This window comes from Barbatula barbatula (assembly GCF_947034865.1).
Source record: "Barbatula barbatula genome assembly, chromosome: 21".
Classification (NCBI taxonomy): domain Eukaryota; kingdom Metazoa; phylum Chordata; class Actinopteri; order Cypriniformes; family Nemacheilidae; genus Barbatula; species Barbatula barbatula.
The window spans coordinates 12615794-12637576 of NC_136784.1; the positions used below are offsets into that span (position 1 = coordinate 12615794).

At 40.2% G+C, this 21783-nt stretch overlaps 1 protein-coding gene across 1 annotated transcript; it reads left to right on the forward strand.

The window, feature by feature from the left end:
* Positions 1–605: 605 nt before the first annotated feature.
* Positions 606–16485, forward strand: zbtb10 (zinc finger and BTB domain containing 10). Its single transcript, XM_079484675.1, has 4 exons — positions 606–1805; positions 7008–7914; positions 14190–14365; positions 15624–16485. Exons 1-4 carry the CDS (start codon positions 1116–1118, stop codon positions 15915–15917), a joined length of 2067 nt encoding a protein of 688 aa, XP_079340801.1. The 5' UTR covers positions 606–1115; the 3' UTR covers positions 15918–16485.
* The last annotated feature ends 5298 nt before the right edge of the window (positions 16486–21783 follow it).

Consider the following 21783-nt stretch of genomic DNA (forward strand, 5'->3'; position numbering starts at 1 on the left):
TTTATTACTGCCTTAAATCACAGGTACCGTACTGTAGGAAATGACGCCACCCACTGGGTGACAGTGTTTTATTAAAGTATTCATTTTTCTTTTTAAATGTTTCGAGTGTGTTATTTTGGCTTTTAAAACAGGCCAACAAGTCATGTTATTTGGAAATACTGAAGAAAACAAACAAACACAAAGAATAATAAAGAATGAATAAAAACAGTGTGGTCGTTCTAATAAAATATCGAGGATTTATTTAGAAATGCATACAAATGTATCTATAACGAGAAGACAACACTGTAGAAAACACTAACTAATAATGTAAAGTCATTACGACAATCAACCATTAAAACTATAGTGATAAATAAAATAAAAAATAAAAACGTAACCCCTAAATGGTGTTTCTTCTTTTTGCATATTGTAAAAAAAGGAAACAAAAGGGAAAAAATTATAACACTTGGTTTCGCTTTTTACTTAAAAAAAATTTTTTATGTGTTTAATTTAATACAAAAAGTTATAAATATGTTGATGCGAAATTATATCGAACAGCCTGTGGATTCATCAGCTATGTCACCACCTGCAAAACACACATTTATACATCCAACCCACCTGTCCGGATCATTACGACTCGCGCGACAAACATGGAGCGACGTATTTAACGTCAACCCCACTGACACGCACAGCGGAGGGCATGAAAGGACTACAAGGACTTATTGCTTCTAGACGTGTAGCTCTATAGATGAAAAAGCATGCGGAAAATGGGTGCAGTCATCGACACAAAAGACCCCTGGCTGTTCGGCGTCACCCCCATCTTCCTTTAACACGAGCACCCCCCTCCCACAGCCCCCCTCGCTCTGACCGAGATGCATTGTGGGGGAAGTCGTTGCCATTCGACCTCTGCAGGGCCTGCGCGGACGCAGACAGAACCCTGAAATTCATTATGCCTTTAAAACCCCTATTTATTTCCGCATAACCTACATACTCTTACCAGGAGGCCAGCGCGGAAAAAAACAGGTCATTTCATGCGGAATACTTTATTTAAAAGAGCGGAGGACTTTTGGTGTAATCGGATTTAGCCGATTAGGATTTTTGTCGTGAAGAAAGTATAGATTGTAATTTATTTAAACGAAATGTCCGGAGAGCGAAACCGCAGGTCGCTGGCTTTCCGAGGAGGTGGATTAGCCGTCACCGGAGCGAGTGCTGTCGGAGGCAGCAACGGTAACAGCTGTGAGGCCCCGGCCTGTCAAGACCGACATTTGAACGGGAACCGACCGGACCAAGAAGAGGACAGGGATTTAGGGGCGAAAGGACCGTCGCTGGGCAAAGTAGAGGGTGGGGGATCCGCGAGCGACAGCACGGAGCCGGAGGCAGAGGAGGACGAGGACCCGGAAGGGGGCAGTTGGACAGCGGAGAAAGATCATGACAAAAGCGCTTTAAACAACGCAATGGTTCAAACGGAGAAATCCAACGGCGGCTGTGGGTGGGCGACAGGCAACAGCGTGAAACGGGAGCACGGGAGCGCGGAAGCGGAGGACGGCAGGCGGGGAGAGGCGGAGGACACGAGCGCTAGAAAACCCCTGGTCGAGATGAGACCTCAGACGCTGCTGCAGAAACATTCGCTCTTTCAAGCCTCCTGGTTGCAAGAGTTTCCCTGGCTCAAGTTTTGCCAGGAGACGGGACTTATGTCTTGCTCCTGGTGCCACAACATCGCCACTAACAACAACGACGAGTTGGTGAAAGGCAGTCGGAATTATAAACGGGCCTTGCTGCTGAGACATCACCTGTCCTCGGAGCACGGCAGGAATGACCCGACCAAACAGGTAAGTTACGTTGACACAGCGGTTCTTTTGACGGGAACAGTTTGATCGACCGCGGAGCCGAGCTGTGGTGGGTCTATTCGACTTCATCCTAACGAAAGGGGATGTTTTTCTCCACCTTAGGGGCACGAATGGTATTTTAAAAGCCGTTTAGCGAGCTAACAGGTCTGCTAGCTGTAGACAGTCAAGTCGGCGGTAGCAGGTTAGCATTTGTGGGCTAACTTGTTTAGCGCTGTCAGTTGGGGAGAATAACGTTTGTCGAAAAGCTCTGTATTCGTCGGTTTTAAAGCAAAATCAGCTTGACTTAATAGTCATTAAAATGTGCAGTTTATAAAAACGATCAATTCTGTCAATAAATCATATGAGATTTGCAAGCTGTTGTCTTTTTAACGAAGAGATGTTAAGTCATATTAAACGTGAATTTATATCAACCCGTACTATTTAGTACCCGATTTAGCACTTGACTAGATATTTCGTTGAGAGTATTATCGTTCAGAATGTTGTCCGAAGGCCTCAATGTGTTTCACACTGTAATTATCAACCCTGGTTGTCATAGTAACTAACTCGATTGCCACAGAGGTCACGCAATGGCAAGGGCTTGACCCTGCTACCTTTGGGGAACCGCACCCCTGCCCAACCCCCTCCTTTTGCAGCCTTGCTGTAAAAAGTGACCTCTGGCACATCTCGCCCTCCCCTTTAGGGCACCTAAATTAGAGGCATTGTGTTAGGTGACTCCCCAAGATCCATAGATAGTGTGTGTCTGAAGTAAACGATGTTGCCTGTAATGACAGACATGCCTAATATGTGCAATGGACGGAGACTAGGTTGTAATACATGTATCGCATTCTGTTTTGCTACTATGAAAGAAACTAAGATCTTTGGATATTTTGTAAACCTCGAGTTGCACACTAGTGAATTTTTAACCTGAGTTGTTCACTGGATCTCTTTAACATTGTGTTTGCAGCAGTCTCTAAGGTATTTTATTTTGACAGTCGCTGTCAAAATAAAACAATGTTACTTTTTATTCCTTGTACCTTATAAAAGTCACAAAACTACATATTTAGTAAAATATCAATAGCCACACGGAAGGCACAGTATTACTGGTCCCATAGGGTTTTGTGGTATGGCAATGGGCACTCAGTCTAATCACGGTGACAGAAAGGGCTCCACTAACTCAATTTATACCCCCAGTAATTAGGAGCGAAAGGAGGAGGGGATAATCGCTGCCTCCCTAGCAACGCACGGGGTTAAAGGGATTGTTCACCCCAAAATCAACATTCCTCATTTATTGACCTTCCTGTCATTCCAAACCTGTTTGATTTTATTATTCCTGCAGAACATAAAAGAAGATTAAAATATAATGTTGGGAAGCGAAATGTCGGTCTCTATTAGGCAAAACCAATGACACATTTCTTAAAATCATCTTTTGTGTTGCACAGAAGAATGACTCGTATACAGGTTTTGAATAAAACGAGGGTGAATAATTTATGACGGATTTTATTTTGAGTGAACTTTCCCTTTAAGACACTACAGGAACTCTGAACCCTGTTAGTTCCCTTTCAAATGACCTCTGTCTGTAAATCTTTAACATTGTTTTTTTTAATCACATTCTATGTATATGTACAGCAAAGAGTTTGAGATATGAACATTTCTAGCCTTATTTATAATGTATGTTTTTCATTTATCCTTTCTATTGGTGTCTAAGGCAAACAGCCACAAAGATCACAAGATCGTGAATGAACCGTGTCCCCCAATAGCCAGTTTCATAATTGTGATCTATGTTTTTCTGTGAGGCAACCGCCATCATAATGGGCTAAATTTCTTTACTGTTCCCTATCAACCCAGTCTCTCAATGGCCGTAATTCAATTAAGCCCAGAGAAGAGTATCTGGGTTGCCTCACTCTTGCCTGGACTTCGCCCTTCAAGTATTCACCCCTTCCTGCCCTTCTGAGTGAGCTGCAATGAAGACTCTCCGGTCTCCGCCCCTGCACTGTCTGCCACTTGTGAAATATGTGTGTAATTGGGGGGGGGTGTTGTCTTGTTGGTGCTGGTCGTGGAATGGGGGGGGGAGCTGGAGCTGGAGAATTCCATGGAATTTCGTATCGATGAGCCATTGTCTTTGTTGAGAGGCCCAGATCCTGGCATTCCCCTCCCACACCTTGGGTCAAGCACACTGTTGCATTGTTCATGCATCTGGATGAGGGGACCAGGCGCTGGCCCCAGGGGCCGGGATGGCTCAGGAAGACTATGTACAAGGAAAACAAAACCAACGCCCCTGTTGTCTGAGGCACAGTGTCCCCCATTACGTGCCAGTCGTGTAGTGTACTGGTAGGTGATAGAGGCCCTGCCTATGTGTTTTGCTGAAGGCTATGTGTTTAAGTTTTGGGGAACTATTGTTGTGAATAGGACCTGTTGGAAGTATACAATAGGATGATGGGTGTTGGCGACTCATAGCCTGGAGAGTTTTTAGATGCGCTGTCTGTTTAAACTGCAGCACAAGGGCATGGTTTTGGTGGTGGTTGTATAATGTTCCTGTTTCACATCAGAATGAAAGTCTGGGGTGGGAAACCAGAGAGAGAAACCACAGCGAGTTTCATATACGACAGGTTTATCAGAAAAGATCTTGTTTTTGATTTTCTTTGATGTGTCTCTTTCTGAATGATACGTTTTCCCTCCTTTTTCTGGCTGAGAAAAGTGAACGTTTCTGTTATCTCACGATATCAAAGAGGCCTGTCACAGTATCAAATAAGTAGTACTAGTTGATACTAGTATTATCAAAATTCTTGATGCTAGATTTGAAACCACAGCAAAAACGAAAATGCTGAAGTATTTAGGTTAAAGTGATATTTTACCCTAAAAAAAAAGAACATTCTTTCATCATTTATTCACCCCATGTCATTTCCAACTTGTATGACTTTCTTCCGAAGAACACTAAAGAAGATATTTTAAAGAGTGTTGGTGACCAAACACTGCTGTTCCTCATTGAGTTCCATTGTATGGACACAAAACCATCTCTCAAGACATTTCTCAAATTAGAAACATATTCTGTGTTCCACAGAAGAAAGAGTCATACAGGTTTTGAATGACATGAATAAATGAAGAGAGATTCAGTTTTTGGGTGAACTATCCCTTTAAAATTGCTTTATATTTTTGTTTTGCATTTACCTAATGAAATTACAATATTGGCATTGTAAAGTACATTGTTTTCCTTTTTTGTTTTGCAGTTTGAAAAAAAAAACACTTCACACTATAGCAAAACTGGACATAATAACAATAATTTTTAGCAATTTAGAAAAGCCATTGTAACAATTGTCACTTTAAAGGTCTAGTATTTGAAATTTAGTGGTATATAGCGGCGAGGTTGTGATTGCAACAAACGTCTCTCCCTCCTTCGAACTACGCTGGCTGACTCAAAACTAAGATGTCGTCTCATTTTCACTTCTTTGCCGAATGAGAAAACGTATTTACGATTTGCGCTCCGTTGAGCAGTTTGTCTGTTTAGAGCTACTGTAGAAACAACATGGTGAATTCCATGTAAGGGGACCCGCGGTGTATGTAGATAGAAATAGCTTTTTCTCAGGTAATAAAAACATAACACTTCATTATGTAAGGTCTTTATACACCTCCCTCTGAAGACATAGTTATGTATATTATATTGCATTACTGTCTATAGAGCCTAAAAGAATGACACATTAGACCTTTAATGCTTTAAAAGGAGGAATCTTTTAGAAGCATCTGTTCTTCAGCACTAACGTTTCCACGTGGCACATCTGGAGAGAGGATGAGCGGCGTTTGAGCTTAAATGAGAGAACGAAAGAAACAGAGGGTGGTTACTTTAGTATGTCCTGACAGTCCACCGGCTGCCCCTCATCTGTCCTCTCTCCGTAGCGTGGATTGGCACACAGTCAGGCTTTCTCTGGAAAGACACGAGGGAACAATAGTGGGGACATTGTAGCACCACAAACGGACAGTCATTCTCGTCTAACACCCCCTCTCCTCCACATTCTTTAAACCTGTTCTCCTCGAGACATAACAACAACAGTTGTGCTATTATTCTATTCTATTCCTTAAAAAGATCACCCAATATGTACAATGCGGTCATTATTTACTCCCCTTCAAAGTGTAATTTCAAAATGTGTATAAAGTCATATGACCGCTTTTTAAGGAGGAATCGGTTCATCTTAATCATTTTTGCTGTAGCTCTTAAAGGGTCCCCACCCCCAAAACGACTTTCTTTCTTCTGCAGAACACAAAAGAAGATATTTTGAAGAATGTACAACATTGATTCCCATTGTATGGACACAAAACCAACAAAGACATTTCTCAAAATAACTTCCTTATGCAGATTTTGACCAACATGAAAAAAGGATGAACATTTTCTCTTTAAATCAAATGTCTTAATATTCAAACTTGTTGCATTGTATTTGGAGACATTCATTAACCAATGCCATTTGGTGTCATTGACGTAGCTTGTCAAGTTTCCATTTAAGCACCAATATTTATAACTCTATTTAAAAAGCAGCACAGAATTTAAAAGAGTTAATAAAAGAGTTGTTTACAAAGCTTCAGTGTAACCGTACTGAACAATAACCCCCACGCAAAGGACTGGCATTGTATGTAGTAATGGGGTTGTTCTCTCTCTTTCTCTCTCTTTCACTCTCACTCTGGCTACTGGTTGGGCTTGCCGTGGACAGATCAGGCTACAGTAATAACCCCATCTACCAGGACAAGCCCAGCCGTGTGGAGGAGGGGGGCTGGGAAGGCCTCCGCCCTGAGAAATAGATTTAATCTGAATTACTCCAGCAAAAAAACGCAGCTGTGTGGTCGGAGGAGAAAAAATGCAGGGCGGTATACATTTCTGCATGGATTAGGACATCTGTTTTGCAATCCTGAAATATATTGTCCTATTGTACGTTCACTCCCATTGGTGGGTACCAGTTAGATCTTTCTTTTATTGTGAGTGCAGATGATCCCGACTGATGGTGGAATCAGACAGCAGCCAAGTATTACTTCTCTTAAAGAGCATTAAGTAGGAAGGACTGTGAGGGTGGGGGTATCGGTGCTGTAGTTCCCACAATATTGCAGCTTAGGAGCCTGTTAAACCAGTTCTCCTTTTGGAGTTGTCACCATACACCTGTCCTCTATCTTGTGTTTACACTGTAGACTAATGCGGTTTGTCACTTTTGTTTGTTGTGAATCCACCAGGAGATGGAGAGGCCAGAGGACACAGAGAGCCTGGAGGTGGAAGACTACAGGAACAAGCCCAACGAGAACTCCTACTGCTACCAACTGCTGCAAGAGCTGGACAGACAGCGCAAAAGCGGCATCCTGTGTGACGTCAACATCGTGGTGAGCGGCCAGGTGTTCAGGGCACACAAGAACATCCTGGTGGCCGGGAGCCGCTACTTCAAGACCCTTTACTGCCTGACAAAGAGTGAGAGCTGCGACCAAGCGACGATCACACACCTGGACGTGGCGGCCGTGCAAGGTTTCTCCGTCATCCTCGACTTCCTGTACTCCGGGAACCTCTTGCTCACCAGCCAGAACGCCATCGAGGTGATGTCCGTGGCAAGTTACCTCCAGATGACCGAGGTGGTCCAGTCTTGTCGCGCCTTCATCAAAGACGCCCTCAACATTAGCATCAAGCGGGAAGCGCCAGACTCCGTGGTGGTGGACTACAACAAGCGGCGGACGGTGGCCAAAGACTGTCATGGTGCCGATAAGAAGCCCAGCAACTTTTGGGCCACCAGCATCCTGTCTAAGTTGTCCATCAAGGCCAGCGGACAGGTGAAGGAAGAACCAAGCGATGTGGAGGTGTCGGGAGGTGAGGGCTGCGGCTGGGGTGGAGAAAACTCTTCAGAGTCCACAGAGATGGAGCCACAGGGCCAGGGGCCAGTGTTCATCTGGAACGAGTCGAATCCAGGCACCGGGGCTGCCATCAAGAGAGAAGTCCGTCCCGAACCGGGCAGCGGAAGGAGAAAAAAACAGACGGCCAGACGGTTCGTCTACAACATCCCACCTGAGCCGGAAGAGGGTTTTGATGAGGGCATGTTCATCCAGCCGTCTGCTTCCTACACCAGAGAGGACTACTCTTACATCTCAGAGAATGCCGGTATGTTACCAATAATGCCTTTCTGTACTTCAAAAACAAAATGGTGTCTGCACGGACACCCTGAGTGTGCTCTTGAAACCAGATCCAATTCAAATCATTGGATTCAAATCTTGTGAAGGTAACTAACCCAACCGGTGCACAAGAAAATACTTAAGCAGGTTGTGGTGGTTAGGTTATTAAAATTGTCACCACCCTATTTTTAGCTTGTCATTCTGTCTTAATGCTTCATCAATAATTCACGCCTAGTTGACGAAATCTTCTAGAGATGTATGACAATAGTGTCTTTGACACCTGTCACCCACACAGACGCACACAAAGACCAGAATGTGTTTTCTCAAAGCTGTTGGTTAGTAATGCTTTAATCGTTATTTATCAGAATACGCAGCCTTGAGAAAGAGGTCGTGCCGTGTTCAAAATAGCACGCAATCGTACTACCAAGACTAGATGAGAAAGGAATTTGAAATTCAGAATACATGCAAATGATGCTGACATTCGACTGCAAACATATGTACAGTTTTAGCGATATATAACACAATGTAGTTACAAAAATAGAAACCCAAACCATGTCTATAGCACAGATATCACACTTATTTTAATACTTACCTCCTGCTCCTACTTGGTATTTGTTTGTGGCTCCTTTTGATCTGCGTGTTTATCTTTCCCTCTGTTTTTTTCAATTCCAATTTATTTTGCATCGTATCAAAGCAGCTTTACAGTAAATATAGGGAAATAAAGAACAGGCCAAAATATGAATTAATAGAACATAATATGGTTTTATTATAAAATATAATTAAGTATATTGGCAGTACCAACTGTGAAAAGGTCAAAATATCAAATCAGAATATCAAATATATAAAGTAAAAATGTGTATTGGTGGTTTAATCAGATGCACAAGCCTGGCCACAAGTAAACTTTCGGTCAGGGGTTGGTAATCGGTCCGGCCAGTAGTATAACTCATTTTATATTTAATTTATATAAATTTATATTTTATTGTATAATAATTGTATTAAATTGAATTAAAACTACTCAAAAGTTATTGTTTCTTTGCGTAGGTCTCCCGGAAGTTAAGTTTGAGCCACATAACGTTTGTTGTTGCGTAAGTTTGATTTTGACATTGGTGGGGACATAAAATTGGTCTGCAGATCCGCACTGTCCCTTAAGTTTACCGCCGTTTACTTGACGTATTTAAACAATATAATATTTTATAAAATACTTTTCTACACTGTTCTTCATTGTTGTCACTCTCATTGCTACACTGCCTTTTGCTAACTACAGCAGGATCAGTTTCCTTAGAAATACACCAGAATATACAATTAGCCACTCAGTATTAACAACTGTATGTTCGACTGCATCTACAGTCTGGCTAAAAACGGCTTTTTATATCAATATTTATGCCAACATTGTTAAAACCACTGTATGTATGACTGGGTGCTTTAATAACATTTTATGACTGGGTGCACTACATTTCGTTACACTGTACTTGTATATGTGTAATGACAATAAAGTTGAATCTAATCTAATAAACCTCTATAACAGTGCAACCTTAAAACAATGAACGACAAATAACTTGATCATGTTTTATAAGCCTAATCACCTGTGACTGCCTCTGTCTCCCCACCTGGGCTACATTTAGGCAAGGCTGCTTCTGCCACCTGATAAAATGACATAATTGGTGGCGCATATGAATAATTCAAAGCTCTCATTTTAAACACACACTGAGAAACTATACTGTAGAAAAGGGATTGTCATGCATTGAGAAAAAAGCTGTCCCTGAATCGATATGTGACGCAACATGTCCCATATTTTTGTCAATAAGCTGTCGGTAAGAACGTTTTCTTACCAGTAGCCTGCATAATCACGCTCAATGCATCTTGTTGACCGAGCTTTGCTTCGGCGCTTTGCACAACCAAATCAGCTGCAGCTACGACACAAGCTAGCAGGCGAAGCCAATCATAAAGCGACGTGGGTAAGAGAGGTTAGACTCAAGAAAGGCAAAGCCAATCCTATTAGCGACGTGAGTGGCCGAGGCAGGACTCATTGCAGAGAACGGGACTTGGACCAATTTGTTGTACACAAATGGTTATTTTTACAGAATGCTTTTGTAAATGGTGTTGAGTTCAATTAAAGGATTCTTGGATAAATGAATGTTAAATCAAATAAGTAATAAGTTAGAACCTCAAGACATAGACAGATATCAGAGGTTATAATTTAATGTATATTAATTGTCAAATTATTGTAAGGGACAATTTGGTGTTCCCTGGGTAGTGGTAGGGATACGTCCCTACCCAAATCGACACCCTTGCTGTATATGTTAGTGATACTAAAAATGTTTGTAAAATAATTGTCTGTTGGACATTAATTGGAACGTTGTATTAATGTTGTTGCAATCATGAAAATACGGATATAAATGAGGTATATAGGATATTTACTGCAAAGTTATAAGTCAATTATATCAAGTAACATTTGTGAAATATAACATCTTAACCAAAACCCAACATCAGCAAACTGTCACACTCAGTCTCATGTGAGTTAACCACGTCCAATTATTTACACACCACATTATACACAGAATAGCAAAATCCATTTGATTCTGTCGCAATACTTTCATACCGCCCAGCCTGACTGCTTTACATATTGCATTCTGTCGTTTTAATGGTGTAATGGGGTAAAGACCGCGAAATGGAATACTAATCTTTTCAATTCTTTTTCGCTCATTTCTTTTTCGCTTGCTCCTCATTCTTTTATATGCACGGACACACGCCTCAAACTTCATCTATGGAAAGCAGCCAGCAACCGTCTCGCCTCATAATCACTTTTCCCTGGGCCCTGTGCAGCTCAGGGCCACAAGACCATCTTCTCTTTTTAATTAGAGTGGCCGTCCATTTTCTTCCTAGCCTTATTAAGGGAGTCATCCCTCCCTCCGCCTCATACCACAGAAATCTGCGTTGTCTCCAGCCCACCGAGCTGTCACGCTCCACACTCTCTGCCCCCATTAGACAGAGCTGAGTGGTATCATGTCTTAAATGACGTGGTTCGGAGAGAAGGCTTTCTCCGCCGTCTTGGCCTCCTCTAATGCAGGATAATACAGTAAAGGGAGGGAAGCATTCTACCCTCAGGCTTCCTTAGCGCTCTCAATTGCACTTAGCTCATATTCCTGAGGGCACTTTAATGTGCCAAGCTGATGGCTCACACCTGCAGGGCATGCGTGCAGGGGTTTGTTTGACTACACGTTTGTACATATGCTTACATACGAGTGTGGGTTTGCATCCATGTTGACAGCCCACCTTTGTCTTTAACTCTTTTTTTGTGCTTTATAGCCTTGGCGTAGAGCAAAAGTTATAAGTAAAACTGAATCGCTCTGCATATTCAAATTGTAAGTCACGACAGAAGAAGAGCTGGTCTTTTCACAAAGTGTATTAACCAGCCGTGGCGTGAGAACATTACATTTTAAGAGCTATTTCGTGTATCTGACATTCAGGCTTTTGCATGCAGCAGGACATTTTGCAAATCGTTCTGGAAGTTTACTAATTTACTAATGATACACATCTCTGTTTACATTGTGAACTTAGTTTCATTGTGTTGAGGAATAAAATGTGTTGATACATTCACACTGAAACTACATGAAACTACTTGTGATGTCCAAACGATTAATCGCGATTTATTGATTCCAGAATAAAGTTTTGCTTATATAATACGTGTATGTGACGTGTATATTTATATTTATACGGGTATATAAATACACAAACAAACATGTTTACATATAAAGAGTACATATAACGAGATTGTGTAAAATAAGTGTGTATTGTTGCCGTGTGTGAATGTAAGCAGACGGCCAAGTTGTAAAACCGAAGGTGAATGAATAACAAAGTTATTGGCTTGGAAAAAAGGGAGTCGACTCTGAATCCCGCTAAAGAGTCGGGCCATAGTGCTATTCGTGAACTGCCACAACGTATAGACCCCGCCTACATTTAGCTAGGATTGCTCGCAGAAACTTTGCCCCAAACATTGGAGCTTGTGAGCTTCGTTCGTAAGAAAAACCTATTATAACAAAATAATAGTGTTTTTACACCTTGTATGTACGTAAACTTGTTGTTGGATACTACAAAAATATTTAATCTTAAGAAATATGAGCAATAAATATTTAGATTCATATATAATGTAAATTATATTTAAATGTCAATTTATGTAAATATTTGTTATTTATATAAACATAAATATACATGCCACACACATATATATTATTATATAAACACAAAAATATTTTGGAATCGATTTATTGTGATTAATCGATTTGACAGCGGTAGAAACTACACAATAATATTTATTTTTTTGGGCTGGAATTCAAAGTTTCCAACATGCTTGGAGAGAAAATGCTGAAATTGTTATCTATTGTTATTAAGCGAAATTGAGATAAATTGAGCCAGAATTAGCATAAACAATATTTTACAGTGAGATTTCTATTCATGTAGTATCAAGCTGGGTGGCTCCGCCCACTGTGGCATGTTACAGCCTCTAAATTGTGCTCAAAATGTCTGTAAATATCTCTATTAAACTATATTATAACTAATTAATATTCACTTTCAGTGTAGACCGACCAATTTCTTTCAACTTTTTCAAACTTTAAAATATTTGTCCAGATGCTTTTGGGTAAAACATATTGTCTGGCGGAGAAGTCTGTCTGTTCTCTCTCAAAACAAACACGCACACACTACCCCTGATTCTCTCTTTTGAGGTGTGCTGTGCTGCCAGGGGTCGTCCCGCCCTAATCCTGCTAATGCAGCCCAACTATCTGTGCAATTCCAAATATTGACCCAAGCAGAGCGGACCCACTGCTGAGGTACTTACAATGGGATCTAACGGCTTTGGCCTGCCTGCCTGCTAATCCACAGTGTGTAAGACGATCCACTGTTAGGGCTTCACCCGTTTATTTGCACATCATATCTCTTTCACACACCCATACAGACACACATTTACAGTCGCTGCCTTACTCACATCAGATAAGCAGATCGGCGTTTAACTAAGTTTATAGTTATATACTGTGTGTGTAATGTACTGCAAGGATTTCAAATCCTTGATTTATTACTCTGAGATTACAAGAATGCAAATAAAAAACCCACGAATGTGAAGGTACACCAGTGTGCTGATGGATCGTCCCAATGCATTGCAAGCACGTGGTTTTGTGTTACGGTCGCAAAACGTGTTATTCCCATTCGAAATTTCTGTCTAACTAGCATAAAAGACCAACTCGAACATTTTATAGCTTTAAGCTAATGACTGATGTAGCGCCCCCTTGTGACATCACTTGAGAATACAATGCACAGTCAGGTCCAGGCACATTTCATGCTAAATCAGTCCTGCGTTAGCTTTAAGTGTTTTCTGTTTGCGTTGAGTCTCTTTCAGGCCGTAAAGGGCGGAGTCGGCTAAAACTCTGAGCCCATTCACCACCGGCCGGCCATTGTCTGAGCAGACAGAGCTGGCCAAGCAGGTCTCATCCAGTCGCAGAAGAGCCACGGAAACGTCTTGCTCTTTGTTACACATTTGCACGATCCTAAACAGTCATGTGACTCCGGCCAGTGAGAATCTAGGTTAATCGTTAACTGTTTTTTAGTACCCGACGAGCCCCTAGCAACAGATTGAACTTTAATTTCGAGGCTGGTGGCAAAGCGCAAGGTAGTGTTTAAAGCCTGTATCGAATTCCCAGGTGATCTGGCTCTCGTCTTCTCTTGGCAACCTGCTTGACGACCCTTTTGTTTCACCCCTTACCGGCTCAAACAAAGCCCCCCAACTCCTGTCTCACATGCTGTACAGACAGCTCTGGTGTAATTGTCAGGAGGAGTCACTCCTGGGGGAACTAGAGGGAATCTTTTCAAGAGTATTTCAGCCCGAAGTAAAAGTCCGGACTCTTTGGGGCGTTTCTGCGTGTTGGTTTTTGAGTGGTGGAACGGCAATAGGAGTTCTGCTTCATACACAGCTTGTTTATCAACGTTGAAATTGCATTAAACTAATATGGTTGTGGCTCCGGTATGAGGTCTCCATGGCAACTGAGACACTTTCCCGTTTCGTTTTTCCTTCAAGAGGGATACACACACCTCTACACGCATTGTTTTTCTCCTTCGTGTCTCTCAGCCACATAGAGCAATTTTCTACAAATCACATGTTGCAGAACTGCCAGTTAGAGCTGAAAGGACGAACCGCATCTGCCGTCTTTTCGCAACTCGAGCCGAATTGTTTACATCTGCGCAACTGATTGTTTTTGTTTGTGTGGTTTCTTTCAGGCGAAGCATCTGAAAACGCCATAAATAAGCTGAAATGTCCCCACTGTAGCTACATTGCCAAGCACCGACGAACACTAAAGAGACACCTGATCATCCACTCGGGCGTTCGCTCCTTCAGCTGTGACATCTGCGGGAAGCTGTTCACTCGCAGAGAGCACGTCAAAAGACATTCCCTGGTAAGACCCAAACATCCAGTGTCCTATCTCAACAGTAAATATCACATTTCAGACCAAAATCTGTAGGACAAATAAAATAATCAGGAATAAATATATTACACCTGCTTAACAATTCTTAAGTTATTTACCTGAGTTTTGTTTCTGAATGTGATAATAATTTGTGTCTAACAAATGCTACCTAAATGTGTAAGTATTATAAAATGTTTAAAACGATAAAATACATTTATTTTTATTAGGGATCCCCCCATATGTACTTTTTGGCCGATAACTGTTCTTCCAGAGCAACCAAGAAATGTTTTCTTAATAGCCACATATTAACAGTTGTCAAGACAGAATCATTCAGACAAACAATATGCTTTTGTTCCTATAATTTACACATTCCTAAATACTGTATCTACAGCACTTACTGTAACTACATCAACAATGTTTTGCTAATAGCAGTGAATGATCATGACAGAAAGACAGTGCTGTACTGCGTTTTAACTGTGAGCTGAAGAAGTTTAACCAGAGGAAATGATTTATCGGCTATAATATATCGGCCTAAATTGTATTGTACCGATATGGCTGATAATAAATCATGCATCCCCCATTTTTACTAATTTTCACAAGTATTAATTATAAAAATATATTGTTTTATAATTATTATGTAATTGTATTTTTGTGTGTTTTAATTCACTGCTTTAAGACTTCTCGCTTAAGGTTTAGCTTTCTTTATTCCTTTCTTAATTTTATGGTTAAAATATTTCGTTTTATTTGTCAGTGACGGATCTATTCAGTTTTGATTGGCATATTTCTTGAAATGTATTGATGTTTTTTAAATAAATCAGTAACTTTAATTTGTGATGCAAGCATTATCGTGAACCCCAGTTTCAAGTACCCCTATAATACAATATTTTTTTCACATTTAGTTTAATTGTTGTGAAAATGTTATTATGCAGAAAATCTTAACATGTTCCCCGGAAATCTTAAAGGTTTCCCAAATCTTTACAATAATAAAGATTTTCCTTGGGCACCAAAACTATCCAGCTAACCATTAAAAATACTTTTTAGAGCATTATATATTAAATAATGATATGTGAATTTTATGCATGCAATGGACCATAATTATATATCTGCCCAATTGTAATACAGTATATGATTGACCCCCAGTCAAGCCAGCCTAGTACTGGACCTGGGTTTCCACCTAGCCCACCCCTCATACCATCCGCTAAGAGCAATATGTTTTACTCACATACCACTGGTCATATCTTGTTTACAGGTGCACAAAAAGGATAAGAAATACAAGTGCATGGTGTGCAAGAAGATCTTCATGCTGGCGGCCAGCGTGGGCATAAGGCACGGCTCTCGACGCTACGGCGTGTGCGTGGACTGCGCCGACTCCCACCAGGGCTCGCAGGAGGGTCTCGAAGGCATGCAGGACCTGGAGTTCTCCCGCGACGAGGACTTCGAAGAGGTGGGAGACGAGGACATGGAGGCGGAAGGCGAGGAGCCAAACGAGATTGACCAATCCAACTGCGTGGGTGACGCGGGTGGCACCCCTGAGCAGGACTGACTTAAACGTAACCTGTTAGAACAAAACAAATCAAAATGCAAAGAAAAAAATAGCTGGGATACAATCAACAATTCCAAAGTGCTATCAAACCTCTTTGTTGCACGTGAAGTTTTGTCAAAGAGTTCAATAGCTTTGTTAGAGAGGGACTCCCAATATTTAAAGATTGTTATATTTGTCTGGGCCTAGTGCCTGTCAGAGCAAAGAGGTATAATGATATATAACTAAAAATCAGGTTTTTCTGTGATGTATTTGTTTCTTTTGTAGGGGACGAGGGTGTACAGCATTTTTCGAGTTTTAATAGGCCAATCATATTAAAAGAAATAATTATTTAATTTATGAAGAAAGATATTATGGTCTTATGAAATGATAGAATTAGATTGTTTTTGTACGTCTGCTTTTTTGTTTCAGTTAATAACTGCGCTTCCTGACAGATTCGATCGTATAATGCTCAAAGGCGTATAGAGACAAAGAAGGAGCATTATAGAAATTCCGCCTACAGGAAGATTAGTTGTTTCCCTTCTAGTTATATATGTTGTCATGAAATATATAAATTTTCCTTTTCCCTGCACAGATCTTGGAACCAAAAATCTGTTTTGTGACTCTAATTGACCACAGCCATATTTATGATTTAAGTTATACGGGCTGTTAGATCGTGCCAAGCAGAATGCACACCAAGATTTTGCAGGACACAAACTACTGAACATGCTGAGAGAGCGTAAAGCAGAGAAATATGAAAAAAAACAGAAAAAGAGAAAATGTTAAAATATAAGGGGAATATATTATTGCTAGCTTTATTTGAATCACAGCATCACAGTAACACTTTATAAAGCATTTTGACATTCACTTAAAGCTTGAATTTTGCCAAATGATGGAAACGTTTGGTGCTGTAACGCTTTGTTTTGTTTTTTACTATTTTTATTTTTAAATACTGGACCTACAAGCTGTATATGATGTTTATAATCGTAAAGCCTACTCAACTCAGTTATACTAATCAGCTTTGTATTTTACACTGTTCTGCTAAGGAGCCTATCAGGTATGCTTTTTTCCGTTTTTAAAATCTTTTCTATTAAATGCACATACACACACGTACATACCATTCTTGTTAAAACTACTGGCAGTACTTGTATCGATGGAACGACCTGATGTTCTTGACCCTCCGGAGGTGGTTTTTGGTACTGAGCATACTTGTAATCACTTGAATGACCTGTGTAACAAGAGGAAAGATGTTGTTCAATTGGTCCCCCTGTCCAGTAACATTGATATGATTTAGATTTGTCTCGTGTCTGCTGAGTGAGAAACACTTCGCTTGTGCTACAGCGTGGAGCGGAAGGTCTATGAAACGGCATAGACAGGCACTTACTGCTCTGCGTTCGGCTCTTTTTGTATTTCCCCAAAGCCGGTCTGGATGGAAATAACGTTGAACTGTCGTGTTTTATTCCATGCGAAACTGTGTCTTTTTTATTTTGACATTTCATTATTTAATGTTATAAATGTATTGACTCCGAAATGCAATCAAGACTGTTAATTTCTATTTGTCCTACCAAAATCATTGTTTAATTGTTAAGCGATTTATGTATAAGAAACCAGGTTAAATATTTAGCGTTGATCCTCGTGTCCTTCGTCACATTTAAATGTGTTTATTCTAAAGATCCAATCATCCACTTTTCCACGAGATGCTTATATTGTTTTATTCGTCCTTCATTTGTTTTTAGAGGTTTTCGTTCGTTGTGTTTTTTCTATTTCATTTTAAGCACATATTTTATAAAAACACGTTCGTGGGCTAATTCCCACGAGCAGGAGTTTGCGTTCATATGCAGCGTATATATGAAGTGCTACACTGATGCAGAAATCGTCTATCGTTCCCTTTATTCGAGATGAAAGTGTATTTTAAAAACTGTATAGAAGATCCTGTTTGTATTACTTACCTTCAGATCACTGTGGGACGGATATTATATACGTATATATATATGAAATTTTATGAAATATATATATAAAGATATTTAATGAGATGGCACACTGCTGCAGATCTAAGAGCTTGGCCTGGCTTTCACTGTTCTTCACACGTGCTCGATCACCAATCACGTCAGCTCGGTTTCCGGTTTGTCTGTGTATCTGTTCGACGATGTAGATTCGATGCTGTATGTTGTCAAACAAACATAACATACAAGAGGAAGAAGAAGAAAAACACTACAGATGAAGGTTTTCTCAGCTGTATTTTGTAAAAGCGGTTTCAAAGATGTATTTTTCAACTCTTACAGTGATGCAAACAGGGCCGCGGGCTCACCTCAAACACAACTTAAATCAGGTGATTCTTTTGATGTTTTTCGAGGTTTTAAATGAATACATTTTCCTTCTCTTTCAATTGTACTACTGTTCCTCTATTATACATTTTAAAATAAAACTTTGATATTTCCCGTTGCACTCTGTTGTCTTATTACAAACGTCGACTGCTTACGACTTTATCAGCTTTGACCGACAAATGTTTCTACGTCCCTGTGGATGTTTGCTGTTTACATTACGTCATCTGGTCTCGTTAAACAAACTTGTTAAGCGATAAATCTCTTAAAAACGACATCTCCAAACTAGCACGAATTTGCGTACATTACGAAGGCCGCACCGTCACTCCCTACATTAGTCAACATAGTCCACTTTATGGAGCGAGGAATGCGCTGCGGGCGCCATCTTCTGCCGAGACGCGGGAATTCATTCAGCGCGAGACTCACGATAGTCCCACGCCCTCGCGAGACTACGCGATCGGTTCTACACTCTTTATTGTGATGCATCATGGGATCGAGACAGTGCACTCAATAATGTCCACTGCGAATTTGGACGGCCCTAAAAAGGGACGTCTCCTCAAATAGCGCACTATATAGGGGGCTGTTTGGGACACAGTCGTACTTTAGCAGGTCATAATGCGCAATAGAAATGCTTCTCTGACAGCGCGGTTCAGTATCATAAGCTCTACTGCCATCTAGTGTCTGTATTCCTGTATGTCTTTATTACTTTATCCCGGTGTCTCTCAACCGGGCAAGTAGAGGGCAGAGCTCCACTTGCGGGCCTCATGGTGCCTTAAAAACAAGCTGAAACGAAAACAATTAATACATTTCTTCGAGTTTGGATATTGTGGCTCTAGTTATACAAAGCTCTGTTATATTGGGAGTAGAAATGAGTTTGACAGTGAAGAGTGTTTATCGTGGTCTGGATGAAGAATCACTTTAGTATTTAAGTATTTCAGAGAAAACTGTCAAGGATTAGGGACCTGTACTTTATCAGAGTGGTTTACTTTGGGGAAAAATGTACTTTCCTGCATTATAAAGCAAACATTTGGTAAATACGCGTCAATGTTTACCTTAAAAATGCATACAATTATTATTTCTCAGGTGTTTTTACTTAAACAAAATAGTTTGAGTTAAAGTAAGGAAGTACATTTGTACGTATCTAGATATCAAATGTTGTCAAGTAAAAAGTATAATATACATAGGCCTATAATTTAATGAAGAAAACGTTTTACTTTGAAAATGTACTAAAAAAAGCTCTTTTACATATACTTAAAACTTTGGAGTATTGCACGGCATTGAAATACGTTTATTTGTTGGTTTAAATCAAAGAATAGTCTTGACTGTGAAGACAATTATTTACAATAAACAAGACGGAACGGACATTTCTGTTCAGTAATTAAACACAGCAACAGATTACACTACATAGTGTACATATCTGTATACATATAACTACACACAACATAACAATGTTCCATAAACACTGTACAAAAAAAAGATATCAGATAGATTTGAGACTTTAATAATATTTGATAAATTGGCCCCGACTGTAGCATTTATTGAAATGTATTTTTTTACTTACTTAAATGAATCATTTAATGTTTCATTGCTTTATTTTGCATTAACAGTGCAGAAAGGTTAGTAGACTAACTATAGACACAAATTTAGACGGCACTTCTTTAGGCAGTTCTTATTTTGGCCACCAGATGGCAGCAATTCCTTGTTTTCCCTACTGGAAATTAATCAGACGATGTAGTGATCTATTCTGTATGTGAAGAGTTTGGTTTCAAAACGAGATAACTAAGTAAAAAAATCAAAGATCATGTTTATTATTATGCATTCCAATTAATATCAATCAACTGCCTTTGTTTTGTTTAGATTTAAGCCAGAATAACCAAAAATTACGCCTACCTAAGCTAATAAAACACAATAAAAACATAATAACATAAAAAACATGATTTTTGACATTTTTATCTCATTTTAGAACCAAACTGTTCATCTGTAACTGATTTATTCACAACATGTTTACCACAAATGTTCACCTCATAAGTAAATAATATGTTTATATATTGTTATATGTATATATATATATATATATCTTTTTTTTCCTTTTTTTTCTTTATGTAGGTGATAAAAAAGTGTCATTATCTAAGATCAATAGATTTGGTGTCTTAAAATGCATAACACATTTTGTTTATGAACGTGAAGTGCGTTTGTTTAGCCAAGTTCATTCATCATAGTGAATGTTTGTGTATAGCTTGTGTGTGTGTTTGTTTATGTACCGCACTGCTGTGTGTGTGTGAGTGTATGTGTGTGTGTGTGTGTGTGCCGTTCAAACATGCCTCTGGGCAGCCACACACTGGCTCATTCTCCTGGCTGTGTGAGAATGGATGGCTGTCTTTGTGTGGGTGTCTGTCAGTGCTGTTGTGTGGAGCTGGCCCCATTGTGCCTGACCACTGTCCCTTATTGACACAGGACCTTCTCTTTGCCTGTTCCCATGCTCCGACCCTCTGCTTTGGCCCTTCAGCGCCTGAAACCGGATCCTCAGAACAGTGTACCGGTTCTATTCCCTCTATTCCCCCTCTCTCTCTCTCTCTCTCTCTCCTCTCTCTCTCTCTCTCTCTCTCTCTCTCTCTCTCTCTCTCTCTCTCTCTCTCTCTCTCTCTCTCTCTCTCTCTCTCTCTCTCTCTCTCTCTCTCTCTCTCTCTCTCTCTCTTTCTCTTTCTCTCTCTCTCTCTCTCTCTCTCTCTGTCCTGGTGCTATTGTTCGCCGCCGTATTTCAATCTCAACTGTGGTCGGGCGAATTAAAGAGCTGCAAACTGCAGGTAATGGTCTGGTCACAACTGCAGCTGTTGACAGTGGTTGCGGTGGCCGTTTATTGAGGGTGGGAGTAAATGCTTATGGGCCATTTTTCTTCCCTTTGTGTCTCTCGTTGTATGCGGTTGCGTCTTGTGACGGCATAGTTTCACACAAGCTGATGAGGTCAGATAAGGGACGGGGTGGATTTCAAGTTTGTTTTGAAGGTATGTGAGGAGATTATCGCCCCGGACCTCCCGGGCTGTCAGAGGCAGGTGGGATGGTTTGCAGGTGTTAAGAGATCAATCTCAGCAGGATGACACTGATTCGGTTCCTTGGTTCTCAGATTTTGGTGACTTCTTTTTTATTTGTGTATTCAATCCATTAAAAATGTATGTTTTTTGTTTCATGTTAAACCTGTTTTTTCCAGCGAAGACAGGTATATGTCATAATACAAGATAAAGGTATTTGAGAGTATAGTATAATGGATCTCATTCATACCTTTTATTATGCTTATTTTTATATTCATATGTTTTTGCATGATTTACATTATATGAATTTGTATGAAGTTGCAACTTCGTAAAATAGTTTCAATCTCTCATGCAGTTGGGTTTATATTTCAGTAACAAAGTAGAACATTAGTGCTACTTATTTGATCATAAAATGCTCACCCTAAAGTTTGTGTGGCTCAAACATCATGTCAAATAAGTCTTTGTTGTTATAACTCATTAGTTACAATGTAATAACACATTGATAAGCTAATGATCTTCAAATTATGCTATAGCATTCATTCA